The sequence below is a fragment of the Amblyomma mixtum genome, chromosome 7 (genome assembly GCF_055824585.1).
Source record: "Amblyomma mixtum isolate Tamu chromosome 7, ASM5582458v1, whole genome shotgun sequence".
Taxonomy (NCBI): domain Eukaryota; kingdom Metazoa; phylum Arthropoda; class Arachnida; order Ixodida; family Ixodidae; genus Amblyomma; species Amblyomma mixtum.
In genome coordinates, this window is record NC_143018.1 from 28,623,172 (window position 1) to 28,648,786 (window position 25,615).

The following is a 25,615-nucleotide window of genomic DNA, read 5'->3' on the forward strand; positions in this document are numbered from 1 at the left end:
ATGTCACGTAACACGTGGGCCGCTTAGTGTCGCGTGCTCAGTTACATGTAACTGCGCTCGCTCCGTAACTCCGTGGTTCCAATCAGTGTGCCAAGATGGCCAAATTTGCTGACCACTGCGTCGAATATGACAGCGTTAGCGAGATTTTAGAAATGAGCAGCTAGAGTTTCCTAAGTGCAGCCATGTGCCTAACACATATTTGTAAAGTTAGCTACAAAATATTGTTACCCAGGTTTTTAGTTAACAGGTTAATCTGTTTTTCGACATCCACCTTCCCTTCATCGGGCTGGTATCGTTATGCCACGAATACCTTCGTAGCTGAAAAAAACTGCTTTATTGCTGTCTAGATTCACTTAAATACTACTTGATTTCGCGGAAAACTGGCGATTTCCCACTGAATATCATCAGATTCATAAAGCCGTAATGTCCCATAAGCTTCCGCAATGCCGCACTGTTCTTGATGAGACGCATATAGTTTACTTATAAATTGCTTGCCCATCTTCGAGCTGTGAATGGAAGCATTCAGTCGTAGCCGTTTCAAACATCAGTTGCAAGAAGACGAATTGAGTAGTAGAATGAACGCCTCAGTCGAGTGTCCCTTGGTTATGGTGGCAGCTCCTTTAATAACATTATCTCGGGATGCTGACATAGCTTAACTACAAATGATCACATAGTCTTGCCAAACATATATTTTGGCTCTTATTGGCAGACTATTCCGCCCTCCAAAACGTGTGTCACAAGCGTCACTGCTGTTTTCTTACGGCTAGAGTCCTGTTTTTTTGTTTCGGCGGTAACCCCCCGTAGCGGCTCGGCCTCGCTCGTGGCTCCCACTGAAAAAAAAATAAAAATTTATATCGAGGAAGCGCAATAAACATTCTTCTTTTCTTCTTTCACTCTCGAGTCTGTTATAATTGGGATCCTATGTCAATTTTGAGACCATTGTCTATCCCTTCCCAATGTATTCAAATTGTGATTCTACTTCAATTTCGAACACGCAACTATGCAAATATTCAGGGGAAACTTTGGCTCTCTAAAGTGCTGCAAGGCGAAAGCCTTTCCTGGCGCACTGTTTGGCATTGACTGCGAGACTGTTCGTGCTGCACTAGTGCTTTATTTGACTGCACACTTTGACTACACACTACAACTACACACTTTGATTGCCGACTTTGACTACTTCTATAGCACAACTCTCCCTCTGCTTCGATGAGTTCGGTTGTATCCACGGCTCTGTTCGCAGTAATGAGGTATGTAGTGTGGTCACCCACGGACGCCTTACGCCCCCTGTCGGAGCGGACGACAACTATTTTATTAGTTGTCGTCTGCTCAAAAAGGGGGCGTCAGGCATCCGTGGGTGACCTCATTACTTCGAATCCGCGCACTCTGACGTCATAACCATTTCGACCAACCGAAAAGCGTGACACCTCTGCTGACAACCTTTTGTCGACAGCGATGAGCCATTAAAGGCTTTTGCCTTAAAATGTGTCGCATTGTTAGATCGCGGGTAGTCTTCACACCACTACCGACGCAGTGGCGCAGCGGTACAGTGGTACACTGGTACAGTGGTACAGTGGTACAGTGGTACACTGGTACACTGGTACACTGGTACAGTGGTACAGTGGTACACTGGTACAGTGGTACAGTGGTACACTGCCGGTACAGTGGCGCAGCGCTTAAGCGCTGCGCCACTGTACCGGCAGGTAGCTCTTTCAAATACATTCAGTGGTGGAGCTTATGATACCTCGGTTGCTCTTCTCGAGCAGTGGAATAGCTCCAGCAAGCCTCATTTTTGCTCGAATAGTTGTTGTTCAGTAGGCTGTCCATTTGTATGTAGGCCATTTGTTGTCTGAGTCATTTTCTTCTTATTTATTCCCATTTGTACTGAGTCATCCTTCTTCCGACATCTCCATGCTCTCCTCTACAAGTTAAGAGGGTGAGGAGAGATTGGAAGAGACGGTTGGCAAATGGCAGGTGGAGAAAACTTATAGTAAACGCCATCTGCCATGGGTAGCAGGTGGAGGCTTCAAAATGACGCGGACGCCGCCGCCCGACAGCCTTCACCTCAATAGCCATTCTAAGGGCCGAATTCTAAAACGCTCCTTACCTAAGACCATTTCCTTACCTTACCAAAGGAGGCCTTCATGCCCCCTAAACGTAAGGCGCCCTTCGAGGGCCACCCCGAATTCTGAAAGCTCCCTTCCCACCACTTCACCCTCCCTCACGTAAGGAGCCCTAAGAAGCACCCGGACCCTTCTGTTGTCGAGAGTATATGCTATAAATATGAAGAATATGCTAACATTTGACAAAAATAACTAATTGCCAACGACAAAAATTGTACTAGATGTGAAATATCAGTTGATATTGGTATAAATCAATATTGACTGAGTGTTTTCTTTAAACTAGAAACCGAAAATAACGCAAGCCATATTCGACATCTGGCAAATCTGAAAGAAAAAGAAGCGATTTACTCTTTTAGAGAGCCTAAACCGAGTTGGTGCCTATACTGCGCATAAATACTGGTAAACAGCGCCTGCAATATACACTTCATTCACTTCTAAATGCATACAAATTTGCCAATTTCAACTTGTTTACCTGCACTCACCGTGAACTGCATTGCTTATACATAGACTGTTACAAAATGATTTTTTTCTTTAAACTGCACTAAGTGGTGTTTTTGCTTTCTCTAATTTGTACTGTTTTTTCATTGTGCTTGTTGTTGTACTGCTAAAAGGTACCAAACTTATGTAATGATATTTGGATGACCATGTAAATTGCACATATGTACAAACGACAGGTAAGATTGTTCTGGGTGTTAATAATGTGTTTTACTGTGACTTGTTTTTTTTTTTCGTCGCCTCACACAGCTGCCCGGCATAAGGGGGCTGCGGCTCAGTCAAGCTGTCTATGACAGCTTTATCTGACACTCCTCTGTCACTTTTTGGAGTCAGAAATAAAAATAATTGATTGATTGATTGATTGATTGATTGATTGATTGATTGATTGATTGATTGATTGATTGATTGATTGATTGATTGATTGATTGATTGATTGATTGATTGATTGATTGATTGATTGAAATGTTACTTACCTGCACATTTGTCGAGAAGAAACCTTTCCTGCTCCTGTACACTTTAGCGGTGTCTCTATCGGGGCTTTTTGTGGGCATATGCGTACAGCCAATGCACACACTAACGCCGGGGAAACCTCCGATGCCGTAAAATCTTGTCATCGTCGGCTTTGCATCAGAAACACTCGGAAGGCGGACGTACCTCGGAAAGAGACGCACACAGATCATTTACGTCACTACCCAAATGCTACTGCTGACAGCAGGCTGAGAAATATTCACCAAATCTCCCACCAGAGTCTGCATCGCGCCACTTCCGTAAAACCGGTGCGTGATGAGGAGCTTCAAGTGCGGTCGGTAGCGGAGATCCTCTGTTGTCTGCACTCGCATGTATCTGTAGCTCTTGAAGAATAGCCAGCACACAGCTTGTTTGGAAAAGCGATATCGGGCCAAGAATTCCTGGTCGTTGTAGAGCTCGAGAGGGTACATCCCATCTGCCAGACGCCGTTGTCGCGAAACCGCGGCAGCTCGTACACACGACAGCGCAAAAGTTCACGCGCGCGGCGCAAAAACCTGACGTAGCTTTCAAAGCTGCCGTTCTGGGTGACGAACAGAATTGCCTGCATTACTCCCTGTTTCCAGCGGCACAGGGATGTAGCACCTGGACGAACTCGGGAACACCGTGTTCGGGAAAGCCGAAGAGCAACGGCCCGACGCGCACACATACGCAGCAATCAGAAAAAAAAAAAAAAAACACGGCGCTCATACGGCGCTCGCCCGTGCGCGGACGAGCAGCACGGGCGAACGCCGCAAAAGAGCGTGCGCAAACGGCCGTCCCGCGTGCAGAGTTTTGCAGAGAAGCTTGCCTTCAGTTAGAGGAGCGGGGTTAGGAAGCATGAAGGTAGCATGCCGGCTACCTTAGCGTAGGGAAGCACCCAGGAGCCCTTAACGTAGGGCCCCTTAGTAAGGGACGTTTCAGAATTGACATAAGGTCGCCTTACGGTGTTTGAGGCGCCCTTAGTAAGGTAAGGAGCGTTTTAGAATTCGGGCCTAAGCCTATCGCATTAAAAGCAGCACTTCGAAAAACAACAATTACGCCCATTTCCAACTTTACTTGCGGGAAGCAGCGATAACGACCCCCTTCAGCGAGTGCTATTAGTTGGCATGTACATTCCATTCGTTTAGCTGCACTAATGTCACTTTGAAGCAAGCAAATGCTGCCTCACATGGCTTCTAATGTGGCCCGAACTTAGCGGCTACCGAAGTGCATTGAAGGGCAGTAAATCACCACCGAAGAGTGATTTGAGCTGACTGAGACTATGGGCTGGATAAGCGCACGCTGAAGAAAATTTGCGCTGACTGTTCACAAATTTCCCCTGAACTCCACTGACGGTCAACCAAGAGCGCAGAGACGTTTTAGCTCGTATGGAATCCTTTCAGCTGTCGAAAAATTTGAAAGGGGCTTTGTCATAATGTCATTATTAAATATTAAACGGCTAGTTGGATGAAAACGGAAGCCGCGAGGTGTGTGTGCTTTACTTTAATGCCATTTATCTATGATATTATTCACCAGAGGTTAATTTGGAGTACCAATTTCTTGTGTTCCTGAAAGCAGAGCCATTTAACATTTATTAATCATACTGCGACAGTAGCAATTTCGCTCGCGGCTGTCGCATCAACTAACGAATAAAAAAAAAGAAAACGAGAGCAGAACAAAATCATTTTATTTGCTCAGCGCATGCTTGGACGAGAATCGAGCTATGCTTCTTTGTATGCACACTCGCCGTCAATAGCTCATAAAACGCGAATTTCCCAATGAAATTTTACGTCTCTGCGTCCAGACACCATTGCTTGTTATTTAATGCTTCCTTGTGTAATTTACGCGCACAGAATCAGGCTTCATGTATCTACTTCAGGCTCCATGCAAAAACGGCAATGAAAGAACAAAATCCCTGCTAAGTTGCATTCTACAGATGTGCAATAGTATTAGACTGTATTCTGCTATGGGTTTAAGATGAAGTAGATATAATTGTGCATCATCAGGCTAGCTTAAACTGAGAATTTCGCGCCTCTAACCCACGCTGTAAGGATGGTTTTTATCAACAGAAATCTTTCTTCGAGTATCTTAGTTCAATCTAGACTTCAGTAGTCGTCAGCCGTAGTCGTCAACCAAGAAACTGCCCGATACCGGCCCGCGCCCGTCCAATTCAAGCGTATATTGCGACAGTCGACGCAGGCCTTACAGTGTGGGCGGAAAATCTCTCTTTTAACTCTTTCAATGCTCCTCGCTGTCTAGTCGAGTTGCTCAAAGTTTGAAGCTTGTAAGCTCTATTCGGCCAGTTTTTCGCCCACAGAGAAATACAGGCACCTGTCGAGACTTCTTAACATGGTCCTTGTGTCAATGAAAAGTCGTGATTGCCGTGATAAAGCTTATTTTAATCTCAACCCGAACGCAATACAGTGCACACACTCTGGAACGAAGCAGGCTTTATAAACAAATCGTTATGAACCTATTCCATAAATTCTTTGTTAAAAACGCAGTTTGAATAATCAAGGCTACCCCTCATTGCTTAGGTTTGCTTTGACCCTGTCTGTACAGGCATAGTCCGGAAATTAATTCGTACACTTATTAATCAAGTGAATTCTTTATGTGCTACCAATGCGAAACAGCCTAGAAGCACAAAAGCCCTGCGTCCAGGAATCAACGTTCGCAAGAGGGGCGGGGGAGAAGGGTTGCCGTGAGAGACGCACCGATGGCCGCCACCACAGCGGTTTCCTTCCGCACGTGGACGCCGACCTCACCGAGCCCTGTTGAGAGCACACTGACTGCAAGGAGTAAAGTTATAAGATCTTGCTTTTCTCTGCCCTTTTTAAAACCGCGTTACTTTCAGTTTCGCATTGTCTTCGAGCCACGACGTCTCTAGAGGAACACGCTTTCTGATTTATTTTGTGATGTCATCTGCAAACAAAGAGCATTGCTGCGTGATGTGTATTATGCTGGAGGCAGGCGCAGCCACGGCCTTGAAGCGCGATGTTCTAAACGAGCGCGCCAAGACGACAGATGCAGCTATTGGAATGTGGCGAGTCGTTTCGTGAGGCGGAAGCTAACGGATGTTTTCTTTCTTTTTTCTTTACGTCGATATGAACGCCGAAACTTTATGCCTCAGCTCGTTTCAACGATAATCAATTCGTTTAGGTCTGCGATCCATTTTTCGACCGCACGCACATTCTTGATTTTCACTAATGCACCCCAGAATGGATCCTTATTTCTTAAAATAAACTCTGAACATACCGCGAGAATTCGAAAAAAACTGCAGAGAATATGTTTTGTTCGTGCGGCGAAACATCATTATGAGAGCAAAAAAAAAACAATAGAGGCGCTTGAAAAGCTTTGATACAACTTTCCCTTCTTTAGCTCTATCTTGGCCTCATTAACTTCACGCGGCGTGAATGCGTTTTACTTATTATAGCGCAGAAAATGAAAACGAAAAATGGTTTTTGTGGCGCAGTACCTGTCTCACATATCTCGGTGACACACCTGAACCACGCCGTAAGAGAAGGGCTAAAGGAGGGACTGAAAGAAAGGAAGAGGTGCCGTATTGGTTGTCTCGGGAATAATTTCGAACACTTGGGGATATTTTAACGTGCACTGACATCGCACAGCACACGGGCGCCTTTTGCGTTTCGCCGCCACCGAAACGCGGCCGCAGCGGTCGGGTTCGAACCCGGGTACTCCGGTGCAATAGCTGAGCGCCCTAACCACTGAGCCACCGCGGCGGGTTCTATAGTGTAGACAGACCTTATCTTTTATAATCGCAGCTCATTGTACGCCAGAACAGTTCCCAGGGGGTCTCTTCTCACTGGGTCATTGTCTCGATGGGCTGCAGTAACTAGAAAGGGCGCAAACTGGCAGCGAACGATTCAGCCTGCTCAAAGGCCTCAGCAAACTCCCTAGAGTGAGCAAGATTTCCGAGGACCACAAAGGCCAGACGCGATGTGAGTGGGCCGGATGTCGTTCCCGTATGCGGAAACCAAGTAAAAGGGAATAAAATTGTCAGGGATTGTCAGACCTAAATACTGAACCTGCAATGCATCCGCTCATTGTCTTCCGCTGAAACATTGCAAATTCTTGCGTTAAGATCGCATTAAAATGCCGTGGTTCCAGTCGCACCTGCGGCGCAGTGGTTTAGTGTTCTGTTTGGACCCGTAAGACCACGGTTCGAATCTATTTATTGATTTAAACATCAATAGCATGCAAATTATCTCTAGGGATGTGTTCTTTCCAGGTCCGAGATTCTTCAGATTCTGAAGCGAGAGCTTCACTACGCTACCTCGGGCTTCAATCGCGGACAGTGTAAATTTGGCCTTTAGCTGAGTTAGGGGTCAAACCATAATAGAAAAAGAAATTGAATCAATATTCATGACTAGGAGTCGAACCCTTGGCTGCGCGAACAGATCTCCTGTAAGGGCCGCTCAGCGAGACCACTGGGCTATCGACACATCCATACCGCCTCGTGATAAACAGTACCACTCTCTCGCGCTGTGCATTACAGAGCGTCGTCTTCATCAACTTCCATCTGCTCCGTCCGTCCCGCTGCTTGGCTGCTCGGACCTTCAGGCCCAAAAGGCTTTGGTCAAGAGGGCTAAGCTGGCGGCTTCGACCAATGGGGTCCCGGAATAGGGACTCCACCCATTGCGGGGCTCTTTAAGAAAGCCTCACCTCTTTTATTAAATAAAGGCTTTTCATCATCATCATCATCATCCGCGGCAATGCGTGCTCAACGTCGTCTTCTACGTAGCACAAATGCGCGATTTCGCTCCGATTCGAATGTATGGAAATTCCCTAGTTTTCACTCTGCTTTTCTATCCCTTACCAATCAGCGGCACGCAAAACATTTACTATTCCTTTATGATATCCCTTTATGATACTCGTTACCGTTTAGGTTGCATTCCGAGATGGTTTAAAGCAACATTAGCTGCTTAAAAAGCTTTGAGATTAGCCGGTAGGCACAATCTGTATGTGGTGCTCGGCACAAAATTGCGCATGCGCAAAACAAGGTAGCACGCTGGCGAATGTCTAACATCAAGAACAGTTCGAGGCAGGTCGGCCTTTCTGAACACATCTCGTGCTGTGTGTAGTGGGATTCACGAAATGGACAACTGAGACGCAATACACTGGCCACAGCTAGACTTTTATATCCCCAGCGTGGTGGCCAATACAGCCGTCCTGCCTACAGGACTCTGAACTGCCGCCGCGGCCGCCGCTTCGCTGGCCTCCTTCCGTGTCACGCTCAGGAAGATCTGCTCCAACGACGTGTCCGTGATGAAGAAATCCTGGAGCTTGAACTTCTTCTTGATCTTCGCCATGCGCATGAACATCTCGCTCCAAAGCATCTGAACCCGCGACATCCGAAACTCCAGTTGGCCCTGCGCAAGTGAGAGTTGGACGACTTAATTAACTCCCTCTAGCGCGAGGTGGAAGACTTTCTTCTAACTTCCAATTCGTTGGAATAATCGATGCGTCAAAAGCTGCACTGTCGTCAGCTTCATGAAAAAGAACGTTCGATCCCGTGGCATCGAACTCTTCTTGTGGCGACACACAGCGGCCGCTTTTCGCAAAGTGCTAGGATGGATTTTGCTGTCTTGCCTGTTTCTGGCAATAAAAAATCGCACGATCCTTTCCTCTTCTTCTCTGAAAGCGGCCACTCCGTATTGCCATGAAAAGGGCTCCAGGCTATCTGCCACGCGCTCGCTCGTTCCCTTTCACAAATCTGACGAAGTTGCGTAAAAGCGAATGCAAACTGCGGTCCCGCTCGCGCGCCCCTTTCATGCTTAATTTATAGAGGTGTGCTCGGTTTCTATGACGGTTTTTTAAAGGCGGTTTTGTCTCAGAAGGGCCTGAAAATGCATCCTAAAATACATGCAGCGAGAGGTTACGGCAATCCGAAGTCATGGTAACGCAGCGCTAATCCTAATCCGCTGCGCCGTCGAATCGGTGGAAACAAGATCTTTTAACTGTGCTCTTATCCGTTGTCGTAAAAGATCTCATTAGACACCAGGTGGCGCCGCGTACCCCGAAACGACCATAGCGGTGCACGCTACAGCAAACGAATGCTCCTAATAACGATACATTCATACATCCATATTGTGAGACTTTACTGTTCAGAGAAATTAATAATGCAAGCAGAGCCATGCACAAGTGCTGGCTGCACCTTCACACACTTTGGGAGAACAGCTGCTGTGGATGAACACAAATGCCAGCCAAGTGCTCAACGCATCAACGTGAGGCGTCTGCCCGCTTGTCTCCAGCTACGAAGTCTAGAGATATGTGCGAAAGATTGGTATGTGGAAAAGTGCTTCATTTACAATACAGCCCTACAGAGCAAGCGAATGGCATAATTCTCAGTCAGCCTAAATGACACTCAGCGACAGCTATTCATGGCAATGAAGGGATGGCTACAGGGAGGAGCGTCCGTAACTGCCATTCCGGGCAATATTTCAGCCGCACGACGATGTGCCTGACTTCATGTTTTGATCTCTTCTTGGTAGCTTCGATCCGTCGCCGGCGCCATCTATGGACGCTTCTAGTAACAAGATATACCTCGCGAATTCGTTGTAATCAAGAAACAGATTTTCTTTTACTTTCTAACGCGGCAAGTTGGAAGTTATGATTGAAGTATGCCGTAAATGTGCTGCAGTTTACGCTACGTAGGAACAGGGGAATTGTTTCAGCTCCATAGTTTCCGTTCCCCTGCCACAAAACGTTCCCCCAGAGTAGGGTGTTTGCACATCTGTCGAGCTCATGAGCTGTGAAACATGGTGCAAACAATGTTTTAGTTGAGGAAATGCACTTATGAGTATATTGTAGGGTGAATGAGGCAAGTACCTCGTAGCTGTGCACCAGCTCGGCTTCCTTGAAGTTCTTCGACACATCTGAGGCCACCTCTTTATGGTAGAAGATGTCCTGCTTGCGGTCAGGATACGTCTTGACGGTGATGGTGTACCCCTTGCCGAATTTCTCCTTGAGGTGCGCCAGTGAGCCGAGGCACTGAAGACGGCCCTCACCGAGGATGGCGATGCGGTTGCACAGAAACTCCACGTCGGCCATGCTGCGGCGTGGTTTTCATGGTTAAATGGGCTCAAGACCGGAAAAAGAGATTCAATTTTCATAAAGGGCTGTGTAAGGGATCGTTAGTGTACGCGGGGTCGTCGGAACGCGGCTGGGAGCGCTCAAAGCGAAGCGTCTCCTTTCTCGGAACGCGGCCGCTCGCGAACGCGCCAGGAAGTACGGGTGTCCCCCGCCCCGCGGTACCGATGCGCGCACGTGCTGGCACGAATGTATATTTGTGTTTGTTTTTATTTTATTTTGTGGTAGAGAGGGTGGTCTACCTTGTAGAAGCCGGAGGGCTGGCTATGCCCTTGGAGAGCCAATCATGTTAAGAGTGCAACATGATTGGAAGCTACCAAATGTGGGCCGGGCCTTCAGGGCTTTAAAACCGGGCCCCGGAGCTGGAAGCGGGGTTCTGCGCTAAGGTGAGATGCTACGCATCTTCGGCCACGCCGAGTAGGGGCCTCCCCTAGTATTAGCCAGTTCCACCTTTTTGTTGTTTGTCCTTTGCTGTTTTAATTTGTCTCTAGTGCCTTAACTTGTATCTATTGTACATACTGTACATAAAATTTGAAGCGTTCGCTCTACCCCTGCGTCTCAACTGAACACAAGACCGTCTCTGACAGGGCACCTCTGGTGCGAAGAAATAAGCTTCAGTCATCGAGTTAAACCAACCGTCTCTGGCGGGGCACCTCTGGTGCGAGGAGGATAAAGAACCTGTGAAACTTTACTGGCGCAGTCGACAGGATCCTGCGGCCATCGGAAAACGGCGCAGGAAGAAGATTGAAGGCAGGGAGAAAGGCGACGGTCAGCAACAGCAGCGTTCGAGACAGGACCTGCGGAGAGACGGCGGCAAGGATGCAAGGACCACGGCAGTAGTCCAGCGACGCGGGACTGCATACGGTCCAGAAAAGCAGCGCGTCGATAACTTGACGGTCACCGGCGGCGGACCAGCGGCGTGCGACAGCTCATCGCAGCGTCCGGGGAAATTGGCGGTGGACTCCGACGCCAAGGAGCTGGCAATGCGGATCGACGCATCGAAACCGTGAGTTTCCTTGGTCGCATTGTCCACGTCCCTGTGTTCGAGCTGGTAAGACAGCTGAGGGGTACGGAAGGCGGTATGGAGAGTTATCCAAGCCGGCCCTCACTTGATGTGAAGTACCGAGTAGAATTGGCGAAGGCGCGCTTAGCTTATTATCAGGCGGAGCTTGCAAAAGTGAATGGAGGAAAGGCGCCGCTATGCGAGGAAAAACCTCCGGATTTGCAGGCGTTGGAAGCAAGGCGCCAGCAGCTAGAACTCGAGCTGGCCAAGCTCAAAGAGTCTAGGAGAGCCAGTCAACTAGCCAGGGAGAACGTGCCCGAGTCCCGAGTGGAGAGGCCGCCTGTGCTGGAACGCGAAGGCAAAGACCTGTCAAGCACAGGTCAAGAAAACAGCCAGGCAGAAGAAAAGAGAGAGCCAGCTGTCCACGAAACTGTAATCTCTCGTGAAGAAAGTATCGTGACCGAACGCAGCGTCGCGGTATTCGAGGCGGTGAACGCGCACTCCGACGATGCAGCTGCACAGGCTAGCTCTACCACAAATGACACCAGGGACGCGGACGCGAGTTCAGGATTGTTGGAAGTCACTCTGACAATTCCAAAAACTCGGTCTCGGGTAAGCTGCGAAAAGGAGCAGTTGGTTCAGCGTGAAACGACCAGCGACGACAGACGTCAGATCGGCGAGCTAGTGACAGCAGGAAACCTAGCGTTGCCGGAACCGCACACTGTGTCGGCCATAGGGCATGAAGTGCCCCGTAGCGTTCGTGGTGGCAAGAGCCCTTCATCCGAGGCAGAGAGCGGAGGTGGGCCTGCTGGACCGACCGGGCAGAGCGCCGCGCAATCCTCGAACGCACCCGATGTGTGTCCGGCCAGGTCATTTGAGGACCCGGAAATGAGTGGCGACTTGCCACAGGGCAAATTAGGGTCAATTCACTGCGAGGGGTCTCATGCAGCCTCAGAGTTAGAAGATGCCACGAAGCCGGCAAGCGCCGATCAAGGAGGTTGCGGCAATTCCAGTGTTTACCTGAGCAGGAACAGGGCAAATGGCTCGAAGAGAGGCAAAGTAGAGAGAGGCAGGTGCATGGCTTTCACGCTGAAAGTCGACGCGAGGAACAGTATGTTCCGTGCTAGAGGTCGGCATATCAAGTGTAGCGAGACTGAGTGAGTGCTCTCAAGTGCGTCGCATGGTCAGAGATTTTCACCTATCGATGACCAGGACGTTTTTGATCCTGGAGGGCACCGTCTTTTAAGTTCACGCCCCGTTGTGGCGCCAGCCTAATGAGTGAGTTACCGTTTAGGCGTTAATTGTGTTACTGAGAACACGTGGTGGCTCGAATGTACACAGGGACGCTCGGTGCGACTAAGGAGGCTCACGTGGGCATTGGGCGAGTGCTGTGAACGCTCCAGTCGCGAGTGTCTGTGTCTGTGTGCTCATTCGCGAGCAGGACGACGGCGTGCATGCAGGCGAACTGGGTGCAACGCACCATCTTGGACGCTGTGTTACGGCGCACGGCAGGCATGCCGCTGTGTGTATTTAAGTGTGCATTTTGCGTAATGTTGTGTTGGTGCCCGTGTGAATTTTTTTTGTTTTGGTTTTGCTGGTGCCAGTGCTAGTGTAGCTGCGGCATGTCACCCACAGGGTTGTTTTGTGACCCGTACCGATCCCTTTGTTATAATTCTAAAAGTGGCATTTGAGCCCTTTGTAGAATCTTGGGAAGGGCGTGTAAGGGATCGTTAGTGTATGCGGGGTCATCGGAACGCGGCTGGGAGCGCTCAAAGCGAAGCGTCTCCTTTCTCGGAACGCGGCCGCTCGCGAACGCGCCAGGAAGTACGGGTGTCCCCCGCCCCGCGGTACCGATGCGCGCACGTGCTGGCACGAATGTATATTTGTGTTTGTTTTTATTTTATTTTGTGGTAGAGAGGGTGGTCTACCTTGTAGAAGCCGGAGGGCTGGCTATGCCCTTGGAGAGCCAATCATGTTAAGAGTGCAACATGATTGGAAGCTACCAAATGTGGGCCGGGCCTTCAAGGCTTTAAAACCGGGCCCCGGAGCTGGAAGCGGGGTTCTGCGCTAAGGTGAGATGCTACGCATCTTCGGCCACGCCGAGTAGGGGCCTCCCCTAGTATTAGCCAGTTCCACCTTTTTGTTGTTTGTCCTTTGCTGTTTTAATTTGTCTCTAGTGCCTTAACTTGTATCTATTGTACATACTGTACATAAAATTTGAAGCGTTCGCTCTACCCCTGCGTCTCAACTGAACACAAGACCGTCTCTGACGGGGCACCTCTGGTGCGAAGAAATAAGCTTCAGTCATCGAGTTAAACCAACCGTCTCTGGCGGGGCACCTCTGGTGCGAGGAGGATAAAGAACCTGTGAAACTTTACTGGCTGGCAGACAAGCACCTCTGTGCCTATTCTTTCCCTCCGTCCGGGTACCGGGCACAACAGAATGGTTATAAGGTAGCTGCGTGACCTCCACTGCTAGCCCAGGATGGGCAAACAAGTTGAAGTTATCATTGTCACATTTTCAGACTCTTGAATTCAGAAGTCTGCGAAGTCACCGTTCACGCCTTTGCAACCCGTGACATTGCAGGACGACCTTTTACTGACGCTTGCCATAGATGTAGCAGGACTGCTTCAGTGGGCATCTTCAAACTGCGCACACATAAAAACCCTGACATAACAGCATTTAAAGTAGCCTGAAGTTGCATTGGCACCAAGAGTCATGTCGCAGGCTGCTGTCGATTTCCTTAGCGAGGTATTCAGCTAGAAGGGATTGCCGGAGGAAATTGTAACGGGCTACAAGCAGCTCAAGTACAGAGTTCTCGAGGAATTGTTGAGAGGTAGGAGAACTTATCTGCACTAAGCTAACTGCAGGGAAACGATGCCATCGAAATATTCAGCAGGGTATTCATGCAATGATACAATACGGCGAAGGTAGAGAAACTCCCTGCGCAGATTTCCTTACTTGATTACCTCGGCTCGTAATGGTCTACCCATCACGCCGCGACTTGCGTGCCACCATAATGGCTCCACCCTGGTAGTACACCCACAACATGACCCAATATTTGTGGAAGGCAGTCTGTTGTGGCCGTGTCGAACGGATGAACACTTTGAAGGGCGTAGACACACACTTGTGCTTTCACCCTAACATTCCATCGGAGCAATGAAACATCCTTGTGAGAGTGCCCAGCAGTCATACATCAAACAGTACAAGGACAGGAGATGTGATGCTAGGCCCCCAACTATTCGAGAAATTGCCCTCGCTCGTGTGACAAATCGCACAACTAGCTGCAAGGCGTCACTTTTATACGTGGGTCAATTCAAAACAATCCAAAAGGGCGGCAAGAATTCCTTTCTGCTGAGTGAATATTGCCGCTAGAATGCGTTCAAATTAGTTCGGACGCAAAAAAATAGGTAAAACTTCACACCGGCCGGGACACTACCTCTGTTGATGATCGAACGGGCCCGCATGCCTTCCCGGGTGGCATCAACCTCACCTGTGCGAGCTGAGCAAGATGGAGAACTTGGTGGTCCTCTGCAGTGCGCTCACGTAGCTGACGATGCGCTTGCGTGCCGTGGAGCCGATGCCGGCGTACGGCTCGTCAAGAAGAAGAAGACGGGGTACGCCCATCATGGCCACGCAGAGCGACAGTTTACGCTTGTTCCCAGCACTGCATGCGATAGCAACGACTGCGTTATTGCGATTGCACAGAACACGTCACTCAGAATACGCATCACGTAGATCCCACCAACCTCAAAGTGCAGATTAGTTGCTCAGCGAATTCGCCCAGGTGGAAGATGTCTAGCAGCACGTTGAGGTACTCGTTCGACATGGGGACACCCTTCAGCCGTGCGAATAGCAAAAGCGTCTCGGTAGTCGTCAGCATATCCAGCAGGCCATCCCGTTGCGGGCAGTAACCCACGTAGCGCTGGAACTGCGGTTACGTGGGTGCAGCGTAAGGCTCTCAGACAAAATTTTGTTCAGTTGCGAGAAAAATACCCTAGCTGATTACCTATCCAGTTACTTTAGAGAACACCTTTGGTTAAACATTCCATATCAAGGTTCTCTATTTAGGCTCTCCCAGTGTTATATGGTACAGTCTTTGTCAAAAGTAACCAGTCTGCATGGTTCGCTTCTAGCTTGTGTAGTGGAACCCTTGTGACTTTCCTAAACATCAAAAGTTGTTGCAAGGTAAAAAGACCCCCAGTCCTTACCATTAACAACCATTTCAGCTTCAGGGAAGCTGTAAGGACTCCACTGTACGAGCTAGAAGCAAACCATGCAGTCTGGTTACTTTTGACAAAGACTGTACATACGGTGTTTCACGCGGGACCATACGAACAGCGCGTACCGTCCTTGTCTGGTTGTGCGCTTCAACTTTATATTGTCTCGCCAACACGCCCAAACAACCACTATACGGAATCCATATGGCTTCATAAGCGTCACGTTAAAACTGTGTGCAAACCATAAGGTGAGGGTACGGAAGCCCTATGGGAAACAAGTAAAGCGCATGCATTTAACCACGCGGAATTGCGGTGATCGTCGTACGGGACATTTCTCCAAGGCATGCTACGTGCCCAACTGCGCTTAGAATTGCGCGTCGTTTTTCTTGTATTTTCTTAGTTACGGTTCAAAATTCCAGGGTACTAAAGTTATGCGAGGAAGGCTAAAAATTGACTCCGTTCTCGTTTTTGAAATTCAATAACTTAGGGTGCGCAAGTAGATTGGGTGCAGATGCTTAGCTTCCGTTATTTCGCCCTAGTCAATGATGGCTCACCATCGCCGTGTTCCAGATGAGGGAAAACCCCGCCACGGAGGCGTCTCCTTCGTGCGGCAACAGCTGACCCGTCAGGATCCGAAACGTCGTGGTCTTGCCCGCACCGTTGACGCCCAGCAGGCCGAAGCACTCGCCGGAGCGGATGGTGAAACTCAGTCCCTGCGTACGCGTCCATGAAATACCGCACGCCCCACAACAGTCTCCGCAATTTTAATCACGCCAGCTTTGCGTTTCCAATATGGAGCGTTTCATTTCATTCACGTGAATAAAGATGGCGCTGTCCTCCATTATGTGCGAGAGAAATGTTGACACATAATCAAGAAAGGGAACTAGAAAACTGACAAGCAAATATCTGGACAGCAGTTGGGGGCCAAATTGGGAATTGTCGGTTAAGAAAAAGGTTGAAGAAACAGAAAGGTTTCTACGGAAAAGAGATCCTGACGAGATCAGCACTGGAAACATACAGAATGTTTAAGCAGGGAATTGGCAAACAAAATATCTACGATAATTCTGGGGGGAAGCTCTATTATTCGAGGGAAGGATGGAAGTATTGCAGACTATATCAAGTCGGGTACCACGACATGGGCTCGTTATGCAGTGCGTGTCCGGATGTGGAGGAAACGGCTGAACGCTTGGTACTTTTCTGTAAAGGGCTTCACCCTACAGTTGAAAGCAGCGGGGTTGATTTATTCACAGCAGTGGGGTTTAAGGACAGTGAAGTTAAAGAAAGATTTTAAACGGGTAGAAATAACCAAGCGAAGGTTATCTCATTGCTAGCTGGAATCAAGAGAACAGTCAAATTTCACGAGTCATGGTTGGGTTGCGTTAGCCAAAGGCCGATTTAAAGGCTTCAACCTCATCCATCCTACCATCCATACATTAATCCATCTACTTTCCCTCAGAATAAATATCATGCATTGCCGCCTCTGTTACATTGTCTTCCTGCATCTGGTCGAATTTTCCGTGACGGCGCTCTACAACGCCGAGGTCATCAGTCATAGAAAAAGTGCCTCACGTAATGGGTGGCTATATTGGCATTTAGGTGACAAAGTAATAAACACCGATTTTTATTACCGCACACTCGGAAGAAAATACAACACTACTGTCATTCAGCTGTGCCGACTCTCCCGCCGTATCTACCCGACACTTCCTTATTTAATCACACTCGCCAAGGTCAGGGACCCTAAGCGAACAAAATAATCTACCCGTGAAAGAAACCGGCCAGTCTCATAGATGGCACTCACCTGCAGCACGGAGTTGGTGTCGGTGTAACCGTAGGCCTTGTAGAGGCGGTGGACGATCACGAAAGGACGAGCATCGGTGGCCACCACAGCCTGTCCGGAGACAAGGCCGTTCACAAGCTTGTCCTCCCGCACCACGTCCGTGTCTTCGTGCTTCTCCGATGCCTGCGCACCATGAACATAGCGAGGGGACGGGGGAAGGGTTTTGACTTCACAGATACACAACTCTTTTCTTGCCGCAGGAAAACCGGCTATGTCAGGGCAGTGCGGGTAAAAAGTTTATTAACCCACAGGTTTTAAATTTTGCTCTATTGCAACAGATGATAGTGTAGCTGGATGAGCTTTCTTTTTAATGACAAAGAAAAGAAAGGTTATGCCTAATGGGCACTTAAACTCCCTTGAACGTCCTGTAGACGTCCTAAACATCCGCAGGGCGTTTACGGGCGCCTTCATGTTCATTGGGTGCACCAATTACGAAGAAAAAATATCAAATTTTGAGACTCGTACAAAAATTTAAAAATCTTAAATATTTTCAGTAAGAAAATCAATAGAAAAACTAGAGCACATATTTTATGCGGTGCTATGTCAATAACGAGTATTTCCGTGTTACAGTAATCTTCATAGAAAACTTTCGGGTGAGTAAAAAAATTCCATCGCTCCTGCGAAGCGCTTTGGGATACTCCACAATAGACCGCCAAGGTCATCTCGGACCGTCCTGAAGAAACCTCAATCCGCTACGCTGTTGGTCGTACGAAATCAATCGGAGCATGCCCGGTTCATTCAAAGAGGCTCGGAAAGTAACGAATCTCCATGCCAACGCCGAAAATGAAAGTTGCATACAGGCACCTGCTGATAGTCGGGGCTAGGCGAAGCGGTCAGCTCTAACTAAACTGAATTAAGACGAATGGACGACATCTCTTCACACAAAACTGACACTCGCAAGAACACCGCCGTTGTTAGCAACTTTGGTGCGAGCCAAGGACACCACCTTTGCCGCCATGCTCGCCGAGATCGCTCTGCGTTGACAGGTTTCGCTTGAAGTTTACTCCCTCACACAGTTTGCACGTGCAGAAGCACAATTTGCTCGTGCAGAAGCGGCCTGGAGCGCCCAGAAGAGGCTATTTGGCGCCATCGTTGAAAGTCCCCAAGGCGTGGTAGAGAAAAAGAGAGGCCCCGAAACAATGTTCTTTTGACCACTTGTCTTTGACGGGCTATATCACACGGCTCTTGGTTCTAGCGTGCCGATCTCTGATTGTATTTGCTGCAAAACTACTTGGTGTAAAACATGCGTCAGCACTATAGTTGGGTATAATTCAAGAAGAAAGCGGCAAATTCTCCACAAAGCAAGCCCTCCAAACTGATGTCGACCTACTGCGACATCGTTGTCGACATCAATTTTTGGACGGCACCGGATTTTCACGTCGATGAGTCATTTAATTCATTCGCATTGAATGTCACAGGAGCGCCTAATTACATTCCGCGCTAGCAATACGATCGCATTAGAAGCTGTTCATGCCTTTACATCGAGTTTTTTGTCATTTTTTCATGTGTTTGCGTACACCTGCCCGTCTGTCTGCAAACAACCAGACATCTCTTCCGGTCATCAAGGTGGGGTTAAGATCCTTTAAGGCAGGTTACTAGAGATGGCGACACGGGCGCAGAGAAGATACATCGAAATGTACAGTCGTCATTTCCGGTCTGGTGACGTCACTTCTGTCCAGCCAGAAGGGAAATTTTACGCTCTGGTGACGCCACTTCCATTCAGCCAATGACAAAATTTTATGACCCCGGCGTGGCATTTTTCCCGATTAGGCTCTTAATGGTATCGCTACAAAGCGAACGAAAAAGTACCTATACGGTTATGATTCGTCACTAGTTTAGCCTGCGCAGCGTTGTTCTTGTCTTTTGTGATTTGTGCTTTCGCTATTTGCGATGGAACTAAGAGAGTCGACTAAAGCCTGTGTGAAGTGCGCCCCAACGACTGCTCGCTGCCGGTGGTGTAACCAGTCAAGTGATGTCACGTGACGTGATATGCGCACGACAACACTCACGCCGCAGCTAAGGCACTGACAGCTGCGCTCTAAAAAGCGGTGTCAGCTTGCCTTCTTTGGACCCGCGATGCCCTGTCCGATGTGCGTCTGGATAGGCCTTGGAGCCTGCAGCGCACCCTCCCGGTAGTAGGACGGCTCGAGCGCGCTCAGGTTGCGGTCCAGCCGGGGCAGCCAGTATTCGAAGCAGAGCAGCAGTGCGAACACCACCACGCCTTCGACGGAGAGGGTGAGCAGGTCGTAGAAGGCGGAATACGGGTGCATGTCCAAAGGCTGGATGGCGTAGTCGTAGGGGTCCGCGGAATCTGCGTCTAGTACGCGTGCCACGTGTAATACGTAGCTATCAGTATACGATGCAACATGCCTAAAGGCGTCTGCTGTAGCGATAAAAAGATCCTTAGGCCCGTTTCACCAGGTCCGACTAGACCGGCACAATCGCTGATGTCGCAGTGAGTGCGATATTCGGTCAGTGTTTTCACGTGCAAAGCGTACACAGCTAGAACTATTTTTCAGCTACACAAAAAGAAAGGACGAGTGGCAAGTACACGTGCAAAGATACAGAGAACACACTACCAGACCGCTGACACCACGAGGGATACCGTAAGAAAAAATCCGGCACCTCTGGATATAAAAAAAAAAAAAAAACATCATGTCGCCGGCCGTCTCGCAACCCGTGTGACATTGCATTAGCGAAATCGTGAGTAAGATCGCTGCATGTTAAGCAGACATAATCCAAGGAAGGATTCTTGGATCAGAAAATAAACAGAACCCCAGGAATCAAGATAAAGTGCGTGGGACGTGCAGTCAAAGAAACGCGAGGATCTAGCAAATCTGAAACTATGGCTCAAAAAAATTGCCTTCACTGAGTATGGAAAAGTGCGTCCTAAATTTATGCATTGAGCAACTTAACCATAATGAGCAGACTATTCAGCAGTGAATGCCTTTAACTACATTTGATAACTGATCATAACGCCCCCGTCATTACCTTCAGCTAGGTTAATTCGAAAGAAGGATGCCGTTAAATGTCTTTATGCCTAGCTACCTTTGTCAGCACATTTCCAAACTCATATCCTCAGGACACTCTCCACCGGGTCATTTCCCTTTTGTCGAAATAAACTCTGACCCGTAGCGGATGTAAACTGGGACGAATTAGCACTGGGTCAAAGTCAACTGTCAGGGTGGAAGGAAATCAATGCTAAGCCTATTTTTATGTGGGTAGAAGTGTGATAAGGCTAAAGTCTGCGACATGTCCAACAAATATTTTCTAAGAGTCTTCAGCATGCAAGTAAATAAAAACTGTCAGGAAAATGTCCATCGCAGTTGAGGCACGAAAAGATCACTCGTTGGCCTACAACCTTCCTGCTGGGCTCGAGGCTGTTCCTAAGTCTACGTGTGAATGCGTTTGGGGTATTTTCTGTGACGTCATGAGCACCACAAGGATAGGTACTGTGGGCGATATTGCTTCTTACATGTATGAACGATCGTATGGAATAATCAGGAATTAAGGCCAGATTTTTGCAGATTATAATTATTTACAATAATGTTAAACCTGTTGAAGATAATGTTGAAACAAATGGTTATCTGTTAAATATTAAGGAATGATGCAGAACGCAGCAAATGTCTTTGAACACGAGCAAAACATTACTGCATGTATGAAAGTCATACAAGCGATAGCAAATTGAATTAAGATACTCACTACATGAAAGCAAACTAAATCAGTAAAGGAATATACATATACTTCAAACTTGAATTGAAAAACAAGTATTAAAGAAGTGGCCAAAGCTAGCAATAGATTAGGATTCACAAAAGATCATATAAATAAGCTAAAGATGATACCAACTTAACGACTTAAGATTTTGCTATTACCATTAATGGAATATACTTGTGAGGTGTGTGATAACTTTAGTCAAACACACGTATAACTAGAGCCGGTGCAAAAAAGTGCATTTACCGTTTATCTATTGTCGCTACCGGAGAAAAGATTCGTAAACGGCACATCACAGCGAACTGACTCAGTCTTCAGCAGAGAAAAAAACAAAAAGGAGTGAGTGTTTTTTATGAAATCATAAATTAAAAGCAGCAATACATAATTGAAACCACATCTTGTTTCGTACGGAGCAAGCCTTGCACGCGCATGAACGAGCAAAGGTTTACTAAAGTACTATCAGTATTGCTTCTTCGTGCCGCCAGCGAAAGACTGGAATAAGTTTCTAAAACATGTAGTTCTTTCCAAACGAGTACATGTTTTCTCTTCTGGTGTTTTAAAGATGTTGAAGGCTAGCTCCTGCTGCACTGTGTGTTTACCATTTGTGTTAGATAAACGTTCAATGTTCTCACATTGTTGCATCTATTTGTTCTATTTTAGAAGTACTTAAATCTACCACCGAATAAGCTGTGCTTGTCTTTAATTTTACGGCATTCGCCCTTTTCTGGTTTTTATATTGCATTTTTCACATCTATAGCGTGAAAAAACCGATAGTTTGTTATATACAAATAAATTACATCGGTCAATTGTTAACGCAATACCACAGATGACAACTGCACAGTCCAAAAGCGTTTCGTTGCGATTCATTCAAGCCAAAAGCATGGTTTCGTGGATGAGTACTATGTGTATTCTACTCGGCTCCATGCCATCTTTAGGGTTAACAGCCAAGAGCACGAACTCACGAAGGCAGCACTCCCACAGCGACAGGTGGGCTTTGGCGTCGGCGGCGTGACAGCGGCTTTGAAGCTCGATGCCTCCGCGTCGACAGAGCGCATTCTCTTGGGCCAACTGCAGAATCTTGGTCATGCCCCGCGAGTACGACTGGGAGGGCAACAGCCGCAGCACCTGCAGCGCCACATCGAGCACGGTGGTGAGGCCCGCACTCTCGATATCGTCGCTGTAGTGCTCCTTGAACACCCATCCGACGCAGCCTGCGGACGCTGCAATAGGAAAAGGCAAGCGTAAGGTAGAGTATCACAGTAACAAGCTCGTTATAGGCAACGGGCGAACGTAACTCCGGCGCCGACGGAGGCGCCTCTCGCGGCGAGCCGCGCAGCGGAGACAGGATACGCTCGCCGTCGCACGCATTGGCAGTCAGGTCCGCATGCCATCTAATCGCCGCGGCTGGGCTGCGTACTCTTATTGCGAAGAATGCCGGGGTCAAATACGAATTGTTGCGTGGTCGGCTGCAACAGCACATATGGAAATTCGCCCGGGACCCGCTTTTACAGTTTCCCAAGCAAGCCATACGAACTGCGCCGACGTGATCGCTGGATCGCGCTTGTTCGCCGACAAAAGTAAGTTGCATCCTGCAGTTATATTCGTTGCTAACTTCAGAATGAAGCCTAATAAAATAATCACTATACGCAGCAACAATGGAACAGATTGGATGCCAGCACGTCACACGAGAATATGCAGTAAACACTTCGTCGGCAACGTGAAAGCGAATGAGGAGGGGCACCCATCTTACTACCCTTCCATATTTCCGGCCGTGTACAAGTCTGCAACGGGTCCTCTCTCTGACGATCGCTATGCCAGGTAGGTGTTGATGCGTTGTTTGCTGGATGTGTTTTATTGGTAGAAAAACAACACTTGTTTTTTGTTGATTCTATGCGTGCGGCAATGCGTACGCTGAGTGCTGCTGCAGAGGTTTTGTGATGAAGGAAGATGAAGCAAAATAGATCGAAATTTCAGTACACGCGCGGAAAAAAAGTACGAGAGCTATAAAGAGACGTACGCTTGAAGCTGGTGCATATGATTTTGAGAGTTTTAAAGTTTGAGTGGTCTGCACTTGCCTTTAAGTTTATTTCACGCTCGACTAGGAAGCGGAAGAGGTGGGAGCGCCAAAAGGAGCAAGAAAAGCTTGACGACACTGGGGAACATGCAGAGCCAGCAGAAGCAGACATGCCTGCAGAGCCCTTACATGATGACAGCCAGCCGGACACTGAAGAGGCAGGAGATTGTGACACCATGGCAACAGAAGAGGAAGTTGGTCTTCGTCGTGTTGATGTATGTAGAATCTTTTGGTGGGGAAGGATGTTAAATGTGAACGTTTTAGTGATTTATGTGTACTTTTGCATTTCAGGTGTCAACAATGACCGAAGAAACAGGTGTTTGCTACAGCACAAACTTCACTTTTATTTCTGAAGTGAGCAATGGAAATGCATCCTCATACATCAGCCACAGGGAAGTGTGCACCACAGATCTTGGCAGCTCTTGTCATCCAGATTTTTGCGAAAAAAGCACTGGGCCAGTGTGCAAGCAGCCTTTTTTCGCAGGGTACAGTGCACTTTGCAATGATGAAGATGCATTTTATGACTTGACAGCAGTGACATTTCAAATTTTTGCCTTGTTGCTCAGCTTACTGCCAGCAGTGCCTAGAAAGATGAATGAATTGTCAATTGAAGACAAGCTTCTGCTATTTCTAGTTAAGCTGAAGCACGCACTGCCATTTTCAGTGCTTGGTGTCTTGTTCGGCGTGCACAGAAGAACTGCAGCTCGCATCTTTAAAGGGCTACTTGTGGATATCTTTTCAGCAAGCAAAGACTGGATTTACTGGCCATCACGTAAAGCTATCTTCAGCACGTTGCCACCAAGCTTCAGGCAGCACTACCCCAACTGCAGGGTTATTATAGACTGTACGGAGTTGGAAACTGAAGTGCCACCTGGTGTTGCAAAGCAGAACCTGTGGTATTCCCACTACAAAGGGAGGCACACGGTAAAATACCTAATTGGCATTGCCCCTAATGGTCTTGTGACTTTCTTGTCAAAGGGTTTTGGAGGGCGAACAACGGATGCCACAATTACCATTGAATCTGGGTTCATAAATTTGCTCGAGCCAGGAGACTTAGTCCTGGCAGATAAGGGCTTTCCTGGAATTCAGACAGGGGTTGGTGCTCAGAATGCTACCCTCATCATGCCTCCTTTTGCTACCAGTGCCCAATTCACTGAATCAGAAGTGAATGTAACCTATTTAACTGCTTCTGTGAGGATTCATGTAGAAAGGGTTATTCAGCGGCTAAAAATATTTACCATCATTTCACATAAGATCCCACAAGAGTTGACATCATATGCAGATGAAATCCTTCATGTGCTATCAGTCATCACCAATATGAAGAGTTCAATATTTTCAAAGGAATGAAGGACAGTCTCAGTAATTCAGGAGACGAATTGCAAAGGATGATTAATGACAGACAGGCAAAGCAGAATTGGTCTGAAAATCAATAGGCACAGGACTAATGTGCAACAGCCCCAGAAAAGAACAGAAGCTTGCAGTGAGTAGTGAGGCAGTGTAAGTAGGAAATGTACCTGCTTGGGACAGGTAGTGGCTGCAGATCCAGATCCCAAAAGGGAAATAACTAGAACTGGTTTGGGTTGAAGTGCATTCAGTAAATACTTTCAGGTCATGAATGGCAGGTTAACATCATTCCTCAAGAAGAAAGCATATAACAGCTGTATCTTACTGGTCCTCACCTTTGGTAAGAAATATGGAGGCTAAGAGTTCAACTTAAATTGAGAACCTTGCAGAGAGCTATGGAACGAAAACCTGCAGGTGTAACATTAAGAGATGGGAAGCATGCTGAATGGGCCGCGGAACAAATGCGAGTTAATAACATGCTAGTCAAAATCAAGAAGAAATGATCAGGTCAATTAATCTGAATGCAAGATAACATGGTCCATAAGGGTGACAGAGTGGATTCCAAGGGAAGGCAAGTGTAGCAGTGGGCAGACGACATTAGGAAGATTTCAAAGATCAAATGGATGAAGCTGGCATAGGACTGGGTTAATGGGAGTAATATGGGAGAGTCCTTTGCCCTGCAGTGGGGTAGTCAGGCTGGTGATTGTGATGTTGAAAAGATGTGAAGTGATAATCACATGCAAGCTGTATTGTGCCGCTGACGGTTGGGAGTGCATTGGTCCAACAATTATTCCTTGTAAAATACTTTATTGCATGCTTGAACTATCTTTCATACATTGTCATTGTCCAACATTTGTGCACTCGTGTAGTGCTTTTAGATAATGTTCAAAATAAAAGCTTCTGAGTTTCGGCACTGCTGCTGCCAAGAACTCATCATTCCTTGCAACAGGAATTGTCACTGAGTCTACATTGGAATACACAAAAAAATGGCACATTTCAAGGCCTAAGACATGCAGACACACTTGAATCTGTGTGTAGTACTGATGGTGTTTCTTCAGCTGCAGCTCTCTCTCGCCAACTAAATACTTAAGCAAAGGCTTCTCTGTTACTTTCTTCTGACGTCGACTAAATGGGCACTTTATTTCTAGAAGAATGACTTCCGCTTCATTATTTCTGGAAGGTAAATTTGTTTTGTTATATGAGGGCAAATGTCTTCAG

At 47.6% G+C, this 25,615-nt stretch overlaps 2 protein-coding genes across 2 annotated transcripts in view; one reads left to right on the forward strand and one right to left on the reverse strand.

The window, feature by feature from the left end:
- Positions 1–8,254: 8,254 nt before the first annotated feature.
- Positions 8,255–25,615, reverse strand: part of LOC149335466 (phospholipid-transporting ATPase ABCA3-like) — a 44,408-nt gene continuing 27,047 nt past the window's right edge. The window contains exons 16-23 of the mRNA XM_089552144.1: positions 21,942–22,199; positions 19,329–19,585; positions 17,230–17,391; positions 15,986–16,144; positions 14,961–15,142; positions 14,705–14,878; positions 9,948–10,170; positions 8,255–8,488 (exon numbers count right to left, since the gene is read on the reverse strand). Of these exons, the coding sequence (XP_089408270.1) occupies positions 8,255–8,488; positions 9,948–10,170; positions 14,705–14,878; positions 14,961–15,142; positions 15,986–16,144; positions 17,230–17,391; positions 19,329–19,585; positions 21,942–22,199 (1,649 nt within the window). The remainder of the gene's footprint in view (positions 8,489–9,947; positions 10,171–14,704; positions 14,879–14,960; positions 15,143–15,985; positions 16,145–17,229; positions 17,392–19,328; positions 19,586–21,941; positions 22,200–25,615) is intronic.
- On the forward strand, positions 23,354–24,452 carry LOC149335467 (uncharacterized). The gene has a single exon (XM_089552143.1). The coding sequence runs from the start codon at positions 23,354–23,356 to the stop codon at positions 24,398–24,400; it is 1,047 nt and encodes a 348-aa protein (XP_089408269.1). The 3' UTR covers positions 24,401–24,452.